The sequence below is a fragment of the Rhipicephalus microplus genome, chromosome 4 (assembly GCF_043290135.1).
Source record: "Rhipicephalus microplus isolate Deutch F79 chromosome 4, USDA_Rmic, whole genome shotgun sequence".
Classification (NCBI taxonomy): Eukaryota; Metazoa; Arthropoda; class Arachnida; order Ixodida; family Ixodidae; genus Rhipicephalus; species Rhipicephalus microplus.
The window spans coordinates 165,061,129-165,077,732 of NC_134703.1; the positions used below are offsets into that span (position 1 = coordinate 165,061,129).

At 47.4% G+C, this 16,604-nt stretch overlaps 1 protein-coding gene across 2 annotated transcripts in view; it reads right to left on the reverse strand.

Annotated features, from left to right (window-relative positions):
* Window positions 1-5,953: 5,953 nt before the first annotated feature.
* The window catches only part of aralar1 (calcium-binding mitochondrial carrier protein aralar1), a 48,934-nt gene continuing 38,283 nt past the window's right edge, over window positions 5,954-16,604 (reverse strand). For both annotated transcript variants that reach the window (XM_037423556.2, XM_075891731.1), the window contains 5 exons: window positions 11,067-11,207; window positions 9,895-10,033; window positions 8,628-8,786; window positions 7,215-7,305; window positions 5,954-7,120 (listed from right to left, as the gene is read on the reverse strand). In XM_037423556.2, the coding sequence (XP_037279453.2) occupies window positions 6,961-7,120; window positions 7,215-7,305; window positions 8,628-8,786; window positions 9,895-10,033; window positions 11,067-11,207 (690 nt within the window). In that variant the 3' untranslated portion in view covers window positions 5,954-6,960. The remainder of the gene's footprint in view (window positions 7,121-7,214; window positions 7,306-8,627; window positions 8,787-9,894; window positions 10,034-11,066; window positions 11,208-16,604) is intronic.

Below are 16,604 nucleotides of genomic sequence, written 5' to 3' on the forward strand. Positions count from 1 at the left end.
TGTCGCCGCTACTCGGAACTCATCTCGTCCTGCGTGGGCCACGGTGGGGGCTCGCCCTGTGACAGCCTCTCCCAATTCGTGTGCGGTGAGGGAGCCTGCTTCGGCCGGCCCCTTGAAGTGCTCATCAGGGGCTTCCTACGGGCACTGGCCGCCGACGCGCTGGCGTCGTGGCGCCGGCAGCGCGCGCAGCCTTGGCCCTCCGTCGACCGCGCTGCCGCACTTTACGATACATGCCGCGCGAACACAGCCGCGCGTGACGTCGACGTGGACTCTGCAGCGAGCGTTCGCGAAAGCGTCAACTCCGGTGAGCTGCGCCCTTTCCTTTCCACGAACGAGAGTGCGGCCGAAATGGCGACTCGATTGGCGGCCCACTATCAGGATGGCGTGCTCTTCTGGCTCGATGCAGCCGCTCCCCAGCGCGGCGAAACCCAGCGGCGTCTCGTGTTCCGAGCAAATCACCAGTTTGTGCGTCACGCCGAGTATCGGGACTCGAGTCTCCGCCGAAGGAAGCGTCGATCGCTGCAGCAGACTTTGGATGATCTGACAGTGAACGCGCCACTGACAGGCGACGTCACCGAGAGAATTTTGAGCGGCATGGACCACGTTCACGCCCTCTGGAAGAAAGCGGGAAACCTTCTGGCCTATAACCCCGAACTCGTGACCGTGGGAGAGCTCCATCAGTACGGGCTGATCCCAGCGCTACTCATCAGGGAACTCAACCTGGAAGTCAGCACACCCTTCCGCTCGAATGACAGCGTCGAAGTGACCAACGGCTCACTGCGTAACTTCCTGAGCAAAGTGTTTCAGCTGGAGGACATCAAGTCCTACCTTGCGTGGGAATTCATGCGGCACCGATGGACCTGCACCGCTTCGCTCCGTATACAGGAGAAGACATTGGCCGACAGCTGCTTTGACTGCGTCGAGCGAGTCGCCGGCTTAGCGGCACACGGCCCATTTCTCCGCGTCAGCGCCGAGATCGAGTCCCAGGCTAAGGCCAGCGTCTTCCTGACGCAGCTCAAGAACTTCGTGGTGACCGCTGTTGGTGAGGCGAAGTGGCTGCCGCCCAGGCAGCAGGAACACATGATCGAGCGCCTCTTCACGTTCGAGTTCATGCGCGGCGTACCGGCACGCAAGGACGGCGTGGCGCAGATCAACGACTACTACGCCTACCTACCGCAGGACACGGGCAGCTTCGAGCGTGACTTCGACGCAGCCGCGCACGCCGCCTGGAGCGCGTCGCTGCGACGCGTGGCCCAGCCTGAGTTTCCGCTGCTCTCCGCCTTCCCCAACGTGCTCAGCAGAAACAACACGGCGTACATCCCGGCCGTGTTACTGGTGCCGCCGCTGTTCAGTTACGGCGAGGCCAAGCACACCAACTACGCCTTCTTAGGTCTCGCTCTTATACGCGCACTCACGCATAGCCTCGGACTCACCGGTCTGCTCCAGCTGCCAGAGCAGAGAGACGGGAATACGGCGGAGCACTTGAGGCAGCTGCGCAATTGCCTTCGACTAAGCCACTCGTCGAAGCAGGGCTACGCGTCGCAGCTGGCAGACGTGTTCGCAATGGGCGCCGCGGTTCAGGCTTTCGTCGAAGGCAGCCAGGAGAATCGCGCGGACAACGCCGGCGAGCACCAGGTGTTCGCCGACGGCTGCCTGTACATGTGCACGTCTGCAAACCCCCACCGTTGCGACACCCCCGCAGTCGAAACGGCCCCCCAGTTTGCGGTAGCCTTCTCCTGCCCACGTTCATCTCGCATGGCGACAACACTCAACTGCACCGTGTGGTGAACGATCCGATGTTCGCCTAATCAAACTTTCAATGCCCTTCGCGCCAATAGACCGATCGATTCGTTTATTTCATTCTGTATCTATTCCATTATTCGTGTGTCAGTGTACAGCTTGGAATGCATGGATAAGTTTCCTGAATTTTCAGGGGTTATAGTGTGTAACATTTTTGACATTATCGAAATAACGAAGTCTCGCTTGACTTTAGCGGCTACTGAATTGAATGGTTCTTCGTTGGCACGTACTTTCCCCAAGCACACACTTTTTAATTATTTAGTAAACTTGTAATGGCGCTTTATTGGCTAAAAGACGCTAAACCATGGAGTGTGTGGTCGCACTATTACTGTAATTGTTTGGATCTGTAAATACAGATCTGACCATGCTCCTCGTTATTAAAAGGACTCAAGCTCGTTTCCACAGTGCGTTGTTAAACGTCTTCACGGAATCACTTCAGAAGTCTAAACTCCTCGTCAATACCTACGTATGTAGTTAAATTTTTCGTACGCTGTTAATTTTTCGTGCCTTTGGGCCTTCGAACGCGCTATGGGAGACCAGCGTTGTATAGGTGGCACGTCGAAAAAGAGCACCTGGCGGATAGTCGCGACACAACTCAGCTGCTCGCACCCAGACGACCGGCCGCAGTGTACCACTCTGAGAGCACGCGCTGCGCTGCTGCCGTGCTTCATTTTGGAGTGAACAGCTCGAAAAGCTATAACGTCATTAATACTGCACTGTGGTTTAGAAAAATAACTTCGTACGAAGGCTACCCGAACATAAGCACTAAAAAACGGAGAGAAGCCCTTCAATGCAGACTGCATCTATGCATGTATAGTATCGAAGGGACAGCACTGTGCCATGATGGCAGCTTCCTCATCCTCATTTTATGAATGCATGCTGTGTTTTGGGCTAATGCTAGTAGTGCTGGCTGATATGTCACCATTGATAAGTCCGTGCTGCGACGATACTACACTGCTAACATCTGCAGTAAAGCAACGAAAACAAAAGCAGACTTAAGTGATAGCTGTGTAAACTTTTTTTTTTTTTCTGGCATCATTTGTACACCCTGTCTGTGGCATGTGTACACGGGGACGTTGATCAAGCAAATTACCGCGGCAGCAGAGAAGGTTTGGTGTCGCGCTCCTGTGCTTGATAGCGCAAGAGATTTCCGACCATGGCGGCCGCACTTCGAGGCAAGTGAAATATATAAAGAACACCCGTGAAACAAGATATATGTGCGCATTGTAGAACCCCAAGCGGTCGCAATCTTGATAAGCACACTACAGCGTACCTCAAAATGATATTGTGTTTGGCACATGAACGCCTGGCAATTATCGATGTTGAACAGACACCTTCATTTTAGGCCGACACAGGCAAGCGGAAAAACTCAAACTGTGCGTTAGTGTTAGGTGAAATAAACAACGAGTAAAAACTGAAGACATTTGATACCTCTCTAGCAAGGCATAAATTCCGATGTTACTTAGACACGGCATTCAGTGAGAGAAACGCTTACCGCATCGGCTGGCTAAATAAAGCTAAGCTTTGAGTAGTTCGCTGCTTTGTTCGTAACTGAGAACCCTGTCTTTTGCACAAATTAAGTTGAACAGAGGCATCTCGGCATTGATTGTTCACCACGAGAGTATCGTTTATAACATCTCAGAGGCGTAGGTGAACATGGCCGCGCACAAGTTTTGTGGACAAGGCAGCTTTCCTTTACACGCAATCGTTTACAAAAAAAAAAAAAAAAAAGACTACCTCCCTATTGTATCATTCACTTCACGCGGTGGCATCAGATGGGATTAAGTGGTGGTGGTCAGATGGATCGACGCATAGAAACATTGTTAGTCCTGAAGTGCACGACTCAACGCTCAGTGGGCCAGATAAAACAAGTTTACATATGCCGTATGTTGTATAATACGCTTGTTTTATTTCCGGCAGAACGCCGTTTAAACTCGACGGTCTGGCGCTGTTTTCTGCTTGTGGCTATCTCAACTGTCAAATAAATATATCAGACATGCGCCATTCGGCTTAGAAACCAGCCCGACAGCACTAAACAGAAAAGCGAGAGCAGAATTCTGCTCGCCTGATCGCTTGGAAGCAACGCCGAAGGAGACGGTCTCCTTCGTGTATCCTTTTGTCGTCGTTCTGTTTTGGCGCTATAACTGTTGTCATGTCATACCAACTACCCCAAACCGCCACGTCTCTGGAAAGGCACGATATGTTTTCCGCTAGATGGACATAGCTGTCCATTTTTAGAGCTGTTCGAAAGATCCTGTGTCTATTTAGCGGCGATGGCTGCACTATCCCGGCCTTTTTACGACGTAGTTTGATGTCCTCCCAAATGCGCCTACAAATCGCTGAATTGGCTCGTTTTCGTATGACACTTGTCAAACAAAATGCGTTAAGGAGACTGCTTTCACAAATGACATTTATGTAGCGTTTTTTTTTTTTTTTTTTAGAAGCAGCAGCAAGTAACATCGTGGCTTCGTGGTAGGACACCTGCTTGCCACGCGAACGGCCCGGGTTTGATACTCAACAGGACCAAAAATTTTATTATTTTTATGAGTTTCTCGATTTTTTGCTCACAACCAATGGTGCCGACGACGACGGCGGAATTTCTGCGACACGAGCTCTCTAACGCTATCGCGTTAATAGAGGCGGCGCTGGCCTTGGACGCTGCTTGTGCTCGCAACTAACGCGATTCATACTTCGTTAAAGAAACTCTGCGTATCAAGCATTTGAATGAACGCCACATCTCGAGTTTGAAATTTGGTGTTAGTGGTCCTTTAATGGGCCGTTATGAAAGCAAAACTGCACTGGTCTTATCGCAGCGCTCTCAGGCATGCACTGTGAGTTTGTATAAAGAATAGTGTGCGAGCATTTTGGCTGCTTTCCTTAGGAACTTCAATGAAACTTGGGAACCAAATAAAAAAGAACGCCCAACATGATTGCCACACAACACTGAAAATATTTTGCGTTAGGCCCTAGGGATAAGTAATTAAAACTAAGTTTTCTTGCAATAATTTGATCAAAGTCATTCACTGCATCACAAGTGAACTGCCACCAACAGCCACCATGCGGTATTAAACACTTATACAGTAACCTTTGTAGGGGCCGACATCAAAATATGAGAGTACCTCTCATCACTTGGCCACATTCTGATGTGCGTGTAACCAGTATTCAGAATATTTTGTGCAAAGAGATGAGCACACAGGCTACTTGCGATAGGACAGCGTGCTTGGCACTGCACCAGAAACACTGTAACATAGTTATAGGCACCAACAAACCTTGGGCAATGCGACATTGGTTACAGGTATTCTCGGAAGTAGCTATAATATACGCACAGCAATTACTAGAAGAAACTCTCATGTTGCATATATGGAGGTAGCAGTCATGGCAGTTCAAAGGGAAAATATTTCCAGGGTCATTATCATCAGCCAGCACGTGCATGATCATCTGCCATCTTGCACCGATTTGCCGAAACTTCATTCTTCCAGCTTTCAGCAATGTTTCTGCAATGAAATCTTTTTTGGTCCAGACGAGTGCCAGAGCTTCTAAATTTTAATCTAAAGAATGAGGTAAACTGTAACAAAACATGAAGAAAGCCTGAAGTCGCAAGCATGGAGTTGAGAAATCCTTGTACTATTACTATTGTTCCCGTAGTAGCTGAACAATTTTAGCACCAGAGTTATATACAGTAACTATATCAGATTTATTAAGACACTTGTATAATGTATTGAAAGTACGAGTCTTCAAGGCAATTTTCTATCACTCAGAAGCAGTCATCATCAGGATGAAATTGCATACACTTTAATGTACTGCTGTAAAAGCAGACTCGTACTTGCTTTTGCATCTGTGCCGTGAACAGACTTGTAGAGTGGCTGCTTCTGGCATCTGTATGATCACACACTCAATTTCGGTGCAATGTGATTTTGAGAGAAACTAACTCTACAGACATGCCAGTGGCAAACTTTGGAGGCCACCGAACAAAGGCTTTTACATCCACAACAAGTCTCGCGACTGTGCAGTGAGTGCCCTACACAAAAGCCAGTGCTAAACACAATTTATTCTACTCCAGAACAAGAACTTTTTTCCTTATTTCTTGGTGGCTTCTAAGTAAAACAAGAACATTCCGTAAAATGACGCACAAAAAACACAGTAAGCACAGAGGTGAAAGTATAACGTTCAACTTTTAATGCGTCTGTACAGATGAAACTGGCGTGCTATCGCTGCATTCGAACAGAAAAGAGAATTTAAAATAACTGTACACAATCTAGGCAAAAGTAAGGATAGATACAGTTTGTGCCACTGTCAGGCACAATATGTTAAGAACTAGTGTGACTAGGACGGCTAAAGCATAAGAGAAAGTAATTCTTTCCATCGTATTTCGCAAGGCAAACTAATACATAACAGACAAAAGGTACTTTCCCTGGGGTGGTTTGACGACATGGTGGCACAAGGCTTTGAGTACAGACTTGCACTGCTATTTTTTCTTAAAAACTTCGCTATAACAGTCTTTCCAAGATGAGTCCCAACACTTAAAATCTCCACCTGGCAGCTAGTCAGCCAGTGGCGTAGCTTTGCACAAATCTGCTAAAATTCGGAGCTTCCAAAACATGGCAATAGTGTGCAATAGTGAACAACTGCATTGGCGACGCATAGGTGCTCATAAAATAGGAAACAACATTCCTAACCCCACCAAACCTCACCACTTCACTCTAAACAATGAACACAACAGCCCTGCACTCAATGCACAGATCGTCTCGTTAGGGCCCATGGCTAATGAACACAGAAAAAGCGCATGCCTGTACCATAGTCACATTCAAACACCACCCCCTACAACACACCAAAAACAGAACACTCCCGTACTGGCAGTTAAAAACTTTGCAGCACCACTGGTTTTTGTTTTCCACGCTCTGCACAGTCCAGTCTCAAAACACTCAGTTCAAAAGCACGCAGGTTGGTTGAGACAAGAGTTGCTAAAAAAAGAAAACATCTTTGAAACAATGAGGCATTAATTGTACATGCTAAAACCAGGGGCGGAGGGGCAGATAGGAGAATTACTCGCCTACTTTACCACTGCATGACTGAGCAAATTCTACACACACTACATCACAAGTGTGTGTACATGCTTTGTGCCAAGTCAAACGGTCCATTCGCTACTCTGGTCGACGCCCTCTAGGCGGCGACATTGTACCGGGGCAAAACAAGTCCAAATTTCGTCTCCATGCCACTGAACGTGGCCAAGGCGACACGGTAGCCACCAATGTGGTCGGGGTTGGAAGACTTCATCTCTCCTGTCTGTACAGGCACCTTGACTTGCGATCCCGTTGGCCTCCTGTCGAGTTCAAAGGTATAGGCATCTATTAGTTTTGCCCGCATAGCAACTGCGCAGCAATTTAAGGTTTCACAGTCTTTCTGGTGGGACTCACCTCCCTCCAAAGTCAATGTAGAACAGCCTCTGGAGTATTTCATATGTTAACAGCGTGAAGCCAAACTGGGGGGCTGATCTGAAGACTCGAGCTGCATCAGAACATGAAGGCACGAATGTTAAGTATGTTCTATCATGACAGGATGTACAGCACTTTCAGAATAAAACACTTAAGGCAGAGTGATGCATGCACTTTTGTTTCTGCAGTAATCTTTAGTACATGTCATATTGGCTTGAACACTTGCATTCGAGACAATATTGCTTTGAGTGGTTAGATTCATGGCAATACGGAATGGCTATCTTGAGCAATTACACACACCAGTTGTAATGCTTAATCTTAAGATGTGTTTCATTCTGGGAGCACTGTACAGAAGTCTGCAAAGTTCACAACTTTTCTTGCACTGTCTGCTGAAGCTGCCACTTATGTGAACAACCTTGAGATAAAGAGAAACATTGAGAGCTGTGGCTGACAATGGTGCATGAATACTGAAGGGTGTTCTTGAGCACGACTGATAAAAGAGGCACTGGACAGAGCAAAAAATGTTCAACACAATGTTGATGTAAGCATCAGTCATAGTGGGTACCCAAATCTGTTGATATGGTGGTGTAATATCAACACCCATTTCACAACTTGACCCAACCGATGCAAGCCCCTTGATAATCTTTCCTAAAGATCCCTGTAGGGTACTTTCATTACTTTAGGAGCAGCAAATGATAACAATTTATTGAGGAAAATTATAATATAAAGCTGTGTGGCATAAATAGCTTACAGTGAAACCTAATTGATACAATTCTACTTTGTAACTTTTACGGCATGCTGTGTTTTATTTTCTTCCAGGCAACATCCATAGGAGCAATCCATTTTCATGCGAGCCTGTTACCATGAAGTAGAATGATATCACCATAAAAGTGGGCTTTTAATGGTAGTATCTTCAGACCTTAGTTTTACATTCCAATGTAGTGACTTAGGTAACATTTCCGTGAAACACAAAAAGCGTGTTACACGCTCTCAGCTATGCATATTTTATCTCTGCAGAATGACGCTGCAGTGCTGCATGATGTTGCACTACAACACATTATGTATAGCAGTATCACAGATTGTTGTACAAACCTTTACTACAAACTTTGTCACCAAGCACAGCCATTTTTTGAGCTTTTGGAGCTTGCAGGACTAAATTTCGTGACTGTGGCCTGCTTGCCGATGAGAGTGAGACCCTGAACTGATACAACATTTTAAAACTTTGAACACTACCTTGGTTAACCCAGTGAGGTAACTTATGCTTTGTGTTAATGTACCTCAATGCTGGCATGTGCCATTAGTTCACAGACTTTTCCTAGTGCGGTTTACTCTGTGGGCACACTTTGTAAGCTTGCGCAAGTCAAGACACCAGAAAGTGATGAAGGCTGTGCGTACCAGGTCCTCCTTTCCAGAAAGCCTGTCCTCCTTCCTCTTTCCAAATCTTGCGGCAGGCATCCAGGACACCCGAGTAAGTGGTCTGACCCTGGCGTGCAGCCACCTGTAGCCTCGTCTTGATCACATCCGCAGGCGTCACTAAATACGCGGCTGGCACACCTGCCGAGAGCCAACTACAGTGTCAGCACAGCTGGGCACTGACAGGCCAACACTGGAGCCTGGTAATGTCCCCAGAGAACTAAATGTATTGGCCCTGAAATCACGGCACACTCGATTCTACCAACTCAACTTCGCTGGTCCGTTCATTACCAAGCAGTGTTATGTAGTACCATTATGTGCCAGCAAAAACTAACCATGGCCAGTTCAAATTGGCTGAAGTGACGACTTAATGTAAACAAGAAAAAAAACACACAAAAGACGATCAGTGTCACACTTTTGATTTTGTCGAAAATACCTTAAAAAAAATCAAAAACCTTTCAATGATCTTGCGTTGGATGCACATACAGGATATGGTGATGGTAGCCTTTTCCGCGACCATGCATGTCGCAGTAACAAGCCAGAAGCCAAAAAGCAGGGTGGCATTCTGCTCTTCCCGGGCACATGCATTTAGACATACCTTGTTCCTAGTACTGGGTGGCAGCTTTGAGCTCGGTCATGGTGGCACCCGCAGGTTCCCTTACCTGAATGCTCGCTCTACCAGGCCAAGCATTTCGTTATATCTGATACCTTTTTTTGTCAGAGGGCCAGATATGACCTCGATCAGTCTTAGTCTTGGCGATCAAAGGATGCCGCATTGAGTCTAGAGGAGCACGTTTGACTTGCTATAGCAGCAACGTAGTTTGTGGTTTAGTTAAACTGTTTCATTGCCTCGCCAATGCTTGGACAAGTAACGCATTCAACTGAACCTTATTTATCTCACGTGCACCCTAAGCACTACTGAAAATTTATGAAAGGCAGCCTAAAGGTAACTGTAACGTGCCCCTTTCTTTTCTGTGCCTTTTTTTTTCCAAGCAGCAATGTTTCATGCACTGTGTTAAAACACCAATGTGAACTACCTAATAACCACTTGCCTAAGCTTTGACCCTAGTAATGTTAAGTTCTGTTATTACTAATTCAGTTCAAGTTGTGACAAGGGTGGCAGGCGATAGCATAGGTGTAGTTTGGCGAGAAAATTGAGCGAGACAAACTGGTGCCCCAGTTTGGGTACAGCAAAAGTGCATGCAGCTCAGTGCTGTGACGAAAGCAGGAACAGGAGGCAACCGAGCACCTGCAATCACAGCAGACAGTAGCAGAGACCCGGCCCCATTGTGGCCCATCTCGTCTGCAAACTTTAATTTGCAGTGCGCATATGTCGGGAAATATATGGCAGAAAAGGGGATGTCTCGAAGGAAGCATGCCCGGGATCCCTGGAGAAAGAGAGAGAGGGAAGAAACAGTCAGTGGCCAGAATTTCTGCCTCCATTTTACCAGAGAAAACCTAAAATAGGCACTTCATTGCAAGAGATATTCTGAAGGCGAAGAAACCCCATCATCGAAAGTGAGGAAGACACCTGAAATAGTGACAACACTCGTGGCCATAGTCTCCGAAATAATGAGTGCGCAAATATTTATGGGTCTGTAGTGCTACTCTTGAGGTGCACAATTTTCGCACGTAGAATTTGACGTGTCGACTCCAGACACAAAAAGGCATTCGTGATGTATGTAGCATAGCAGTACTAGTCCTGTTTGTAGTATAGAAGTTCTAGCAGTGTTAAGCTTTTGTGACAGCTTAGTACTAGTTGCTGGGTCAGGCTACTATTACCAGCATAAGTGTACAGTGATAGGGTGTTCAAACAGTCCCTGCCAAAAGAGGTAAACAATTTCTTTTTTTCTTGAAAAATGAATTTCCTAGAGGACCAAGGAAGCTCCTTTCCACTTGCTTTGAATTCAATGGATCACCATTACGACTCGCATCTCTTGAATTTCAAATGGCTTCGACAAAGTCATGGTGCATGCTACTTGAAAGCCCACATCAAAATCAGCTGCAATTATAGTGACTTTACGCTATGAGCCAGAACAGATATCTTAGAAAACTAAATGCAATAATTTCTTCACCCCTACGCATATGTGACCTGTTATGTTTTACAGTAAACAAGCTTGGAGCATGTGACAGCACACTCAAACCTCATTATAACAAAGTTGAATCTTACTCAAAGATAAGTTTGTTGTATCCAAAAAATCGTTATAAAGGTATGTTCCTAGCACTCTATCTATTGCAAGGGTAATTTCATATACTTTGCTGCAGCCAATATTTCATTGCATACAGATTCGTTTTACCAAGCTCAGAGTCTATTTTGATCGGCTCTTTCAAGCCACGCTCACCAACCATGCCTTGAATGACAGAGTGAAATAGTGGACCGGTCTACAAGCGTAAAAGTCAATAAATGCTGATGAAGCTTGCCTTGTATAATCCTCTGATCCCAAGATCCTTGATGACATGCCACGCCCGCACTTTCGCCGTAGATGCAATCTCTCCCGCAACTTGCAGACGAATCTTGACAATTTCCAGGGGGTTGGTGAACATCACTTGCGAAGCACCAGCCTGCAACGTAATTCATGAGGACCATTGTACTCTTTTTTTTTCTACCACATTCAATTGATTTTAGTGTGCATTTTTCTCAAATGTACACACTGAGACTGAATACAAAACAAATAGTGCCATATGTTCACGCCCAACATGTTTGAGTCTACCAAGTTTTATGAGTAGCTTGACACTAAGTCAGCGGAAGAGTCATTAGAGAGCTTAGATAATAGCAGCAACCAACGTTCGTGCCACAGATATACAGTTGAACACGAATATATCAAACTCGAAGGGGATCGCAAATTAGTTCGATATGTGGAAAATTCGATACAAAAACTAGACGCTCCGAGAGCTTACCTGTAGCGAATCATCACCTACAATCAGCGCATTTAAGAATGACAACTGCTTCCACATACACGCCGTAAAAAATGACTTATTTGCATGAAAAAAAAAATATCGCGTATCTTGGCCTGCTTCTTTGTTTTTGAAATGAAGGTGAAGACGCCAAGTCTTGATCTTCTCAAGGCTGTCTAGGTGCGACAGCCCGGTTCCTTCCATGTCGCCGATACAATGGCGAATGACGCCGAATGCTACCCCCACTTAAGCGGCGGAGTATGTGCGTATAGCTAGCGCCACGTCCCGATGATTCTCCTCGTCACTTGAGCTGTCTGCCTGAGCATCCTGGGTCCCTGCGACTGCAGCTACGATGTCCTCATCAGCGAGGCTCGCAACGGCCTAGACATTGCAGTCCGCTTCGACGAAATCGGCCACAGACACTTCGCGTGGAACTGCGGCCGAAAAGAGGAATGACAACTCAAGAAACGCGTCGTCTATGCACTCGTCGTCGCCGTCTTCACTCGTTTCCGCAAGTTCTGCCATCTCGAAACCTGCCTTGCCAAAGCAGTTCACCACTGTGTTCGTCTTAACGTCTCGCCAGGCACCCCTCATCATCTGTATGGCACCAAGAATGTCAACCTTCAGCTCAGTGCCCATGTGGAGGTTGATCAGCAGCCTATCAAGAAGTCGCCTCCTGTAGCCCACTTTGAAGGCCTTGATGATGCCCTGGTCAAGTGGTTGCAGCTTCGTCGTAGTGGTGCCCGGCAAAAGCTTTCGCTCGATGTTTTTGAGCTCGCAGGTGGTGTGGCGGGCCCAGCAGTTGTCCACAAGAAGGCAAGCACAACGCCCCGATTTGCCCAGCTCGACGTCCCATGCTTGCAGCCATTCCGTAAACAGCTGACCCGTCATCCACGCATTCTTGTTTGAAACGTAGCGGACGGGGAGCTACTTACAGTTCTTGAAACAGTGCGGTGCCCTTGCTTTATCGATCACAAAGGGCTGGAGCATTCGAGACCCATCCATGTTGGCTGACAGCAGAACGCACATGCGAACTTAACTCATTTTGCCTCCGTGACACGTGCTACTGCGAACGTCGAGTCTTGATCGGCAACATGTGCCAAAAGAGACTGGTCTCGTCAGCGTTGAACATCTCCGCGGGAGGAAACTTTGCAGTGTTTTCCGGCCACTCCTTTGTCATCCAATGCTGAATGTCGTGGCTGCTCACATCTTTGCTATTGCCAGAAATGGTTTTCCCAACAATGTTCTACTGCTGTTTAAATCGGTGAAACCACCCGGTATTGTTGGCGAAGCTGTCTTCACCGACTGCAGCGGCGAACCATTTGGCCTTGGCCATCAGCATGGGGCCATTTACCGGAATGTTCTTAGCACGCACTTCTAAGAACCAGGCATAGAATGCCTTTGCTACATTTTTATGGGGAGGAGCGCGCACACGACAGGCTTCCGATATTCCCTGCTCCGCCGCCTTCGCCTTGATGTCTACCTTGTTTTTCAACAAGGTACTCAGCGTGCTCCGTGGTATCCCGAAGTCGTCCGCGACAATCGAACGTTTCTCGCTTGCTTCAACACCCTGAATCGCCTTCAACTTCGTCGCAAAGTCAAGGGTGTTGCGCTTCTTGACGCTGGCTATAGCTACATGAGAACAAGACAGAGTCCGCAGCAGCTTCGCACACGACGCACGCAAAAGAGGAATGCTGCACAAGCGGTGGTACATAGGCGAAGGGACAACCAAAGCAACAAAGCACTCGCCATCTTCGAGGGCAACAGCAAAAGGCATATTCTGTGATTGGCTGACCAAAACTTGCAAAACAGCAACAAAAATAGAAGAGAAGGCGAAAGGAGGAGGCATCGCTCCTTCGTTCCTGCTCTCCGAGCTGACTTGACGGGTACGCGGAGGAGAAAGCATGAAAGAGAGAAAGAACGAAAAAAGGAAAGCCGTTCTGCAAGTTAGAGACTGTGCATTCCGAGCCCTCTCGCCCTTACCCTCTTTCATGCGTTCCGGGTTTTGGCGGAGGCGTGCAAAAGAGGCATGAAAAACACGCCTTCCAACTCGCGCTCAAAGCCGCGCTGCCGCGGAGATCGCGGAAAGACGAGTGCCTAAGGGCGTCTCTCACGTGGCGTTCGATATATTTGAAGGTGGGTAAAAATACCGTTCAATATAAATGTGTGAATTTCCATGCTTTAATTTCAAGAAACTGATGCAAAGATGGGGGGTGCGAGAATTACGCGGGGAAAAGTTTCTACGAAAACGCAGAGAGCGAAAAAGAAAACGAAGTGGTCGCAAATAAGAATTCTCACAAAAGCACCTTACAGCAAGCTTTAAGATGTATTATTTCGAACTTACCTCAACAATAAAAGCAGAGACAAAAAGTGGAAGCAAATAGTCGAGAATTAGAATACCATACGCGAAGCTTGTGGGCGTTGCGGTAGCGGTCGGTGCTCAACAAAAGCCCTCAAAAAGTAAGCGTAGGACGTCAGTATTGGGCTGATGGCTATTTAACAGAATCGTCCGCAGTTCCCTTTTGAAGAAATAGAGTTTACCATCAATCCCAGTTTTAGGCACACGGCAGACCTAACGCGTCTTGGTGGCTTTCAGCTGCCGTCACCAGTAGCAAACACAAAACTCGTAGGCTCCAAAGGGCCTACCGGCAGCCCTGTTGCCGTTGTTTAGCGCATGATCTATCACTTGCAACTTGAAGTAGCCATGTGGCTTCAGTATCGCCCCATAACGTGCCAAGATTACCGACACAACACACAAAACACGCCGCAACTCGCACTGGCCACTTCGGCTTGGCTTGGATTAAATTGGATCTCCGTGCAATAGTACGCTTGATGCTTAAGAGATGGCGCCAGATGGTGCACGCTATCATTATCAATGGCTGGAACGAGCAGACGACATTATTGCGGCAGTTTTCAGGGGTGCGATAATTACTGGAGGAAAAAAAAATCTATTTTTTCTTGGGCGATGTGGGAGGTGCGAGAATTATAAAAGTGCGAGGATTACACGAGTAAATACGGTACCCAAGGGCTCGTTTTTCCGTGTTTTGACACAATATTAATGAGAGCTAACAGACAATAACGCCAAGGAATGTATAAAGGAAGTGATTAGAATCAATATAATGTGAATAGGAAGAAAGAAAAGTGGGTGAAAAAATAACTTGTCGTGAGCAGGAATCGATCCTATGACCTTTGAATAACACGTTCGAGAGCATCAAACGCGTTATTAAAGGTCGTAGGTTCGGTTCCTGCTCACGGCAAGTTATTTTTTCACCCACTTTTCTTTCTTCTTATTTATTATTTACATTACATTGGTTCTAATAACATCCCCTATACATTCCTTGGCATTATTGTCTGTTAGATCTCATATATATTGTAACGGAGTTTATTTGCAGAGCAGAACGCAGAAGGCGAAGCAGTCAGCAGCGTCCCGTCAAGCGCAGCAAGCATGAGCTTATACCGAATGCAATGACCCTGAGACGCCGAGAAATGCTGCTGAGGCCCCTCTTGTTCACTACAATCGCCCTCCGCAGAAAAAAGCGCCATCCTGGCGGATTAGGGAGAAGAAACAACCAATGGGTCATAGTATGGCTTGAGGCGAGAGACTTGGACAGTGTCGTGGCCGCGGTAGCGTAGGTCTGTGGATGGGATGATGGGCTCCACGATATAGTTCACGAGTGACGTTTGCTCTACAACGCGGTATGGCCCGAGGTATTTCGGAAGAAGTTTTGCGGAGCGGCCAGGTGCAGTAGCAGGTGCCTGAAGCCTTACCAATGAACCAGATGGAAAGTCTGGAGCCGAACGGTCCCCAGGCTGGCGGGATTGCTGCTGCCACTGGTCCTCGGTAGAAAAAGAGCAAGCAGGCTGGCGGCATTCTTCAGCATGTCGGGCAGCTTCGGACAGAGTTGTACTTTCGGACTGATCAGGTTTATATGGAAGAATAGTGTCTACTGTATAGGAAGGTTCTCATCCGTATAGGAGAAAGTACGGCGACAACCCAGTAGTAGCTTGTACAGCAGTATTATACGCGTAGGTGACCAACTGGAGAACTTGGTCCCAATTCGAATGATCAGAGGCGACATACATCGACAGCATATTGCCAAGAGTACGGTTGAAGCGCTCTGTCATGCCATTCGTTTGAGGGTGGTACGCTGTACATGTGTGGTGCACGATTCGGCATTCATTGAGTAACGCCTTCAAGGCGTCAGAAAGGAAGGTACGGCCTCTGTCACTTAAGAGCTCGTGAGAGGCACCATGAGGCAAAACGAAACGTTGCAACAAAAACATTCCAACGTCACGGGCTGTGGCAGTTGGCAGCGCGGCTGTTTCGGCATAGCATGTCAGATGGTCTATTGCAACAATAATCCAGCGATTACCAGCTAGAGTTGATGGTAGTGGTCCGTAAATGTCAATGCCGATGTGATCAAATGGTTGACTAGGACAAGAGGTTGTGACGGGTAGACTTGCCCGGGAGGCAACTTTCGTCGTTGGCACTGAGCACACGAGCGATTGAATTTCTGTACGTAGTTATACATGCCCCGCCAATAAAATCTTAGTCGTAGCTTAGCGTATGTCTTGAAGATGCCTGCGTGGGGGCGCTGCGGGTAAAAAGCTTCTCAGATAACAGCTCGAAGATGGCGGGGTAACACAAGGAGACACTTGCGACCGTCGGAAAGGTGGTTTCGTCGATAAAGAAGATCATCCCTCAGGCAAAAGTTGCTAGCCTGGCGGCGGAGAGCTCGAGACGGCGGAGGAGTGAGTGGATCAGAAAGAACGCTTATGAGGCCACTGATTCAGGGATCCTTTTGTTGTTCCACCGTCATGTTGCGCAAGGCGGATGACGCGAGTGCAGGCTCGAGGGAAGAGAGGCAAACACCTTCATTTGATACGGGTGAGCGAGAAAGGGCGTCGGCGTCCGTGTGCTTACGACAGGATCTGTAAATAACACGGATGTCGTACTCCTAAAGTTTGAGCGCCCAGCGAGCAAGTCGTCCGGAAGGGTCTTTAAGTGTGGATAGCCAACAAAGGGCGTGGTGGTCAGTGACAACGTCAAATGCGTGACCATAC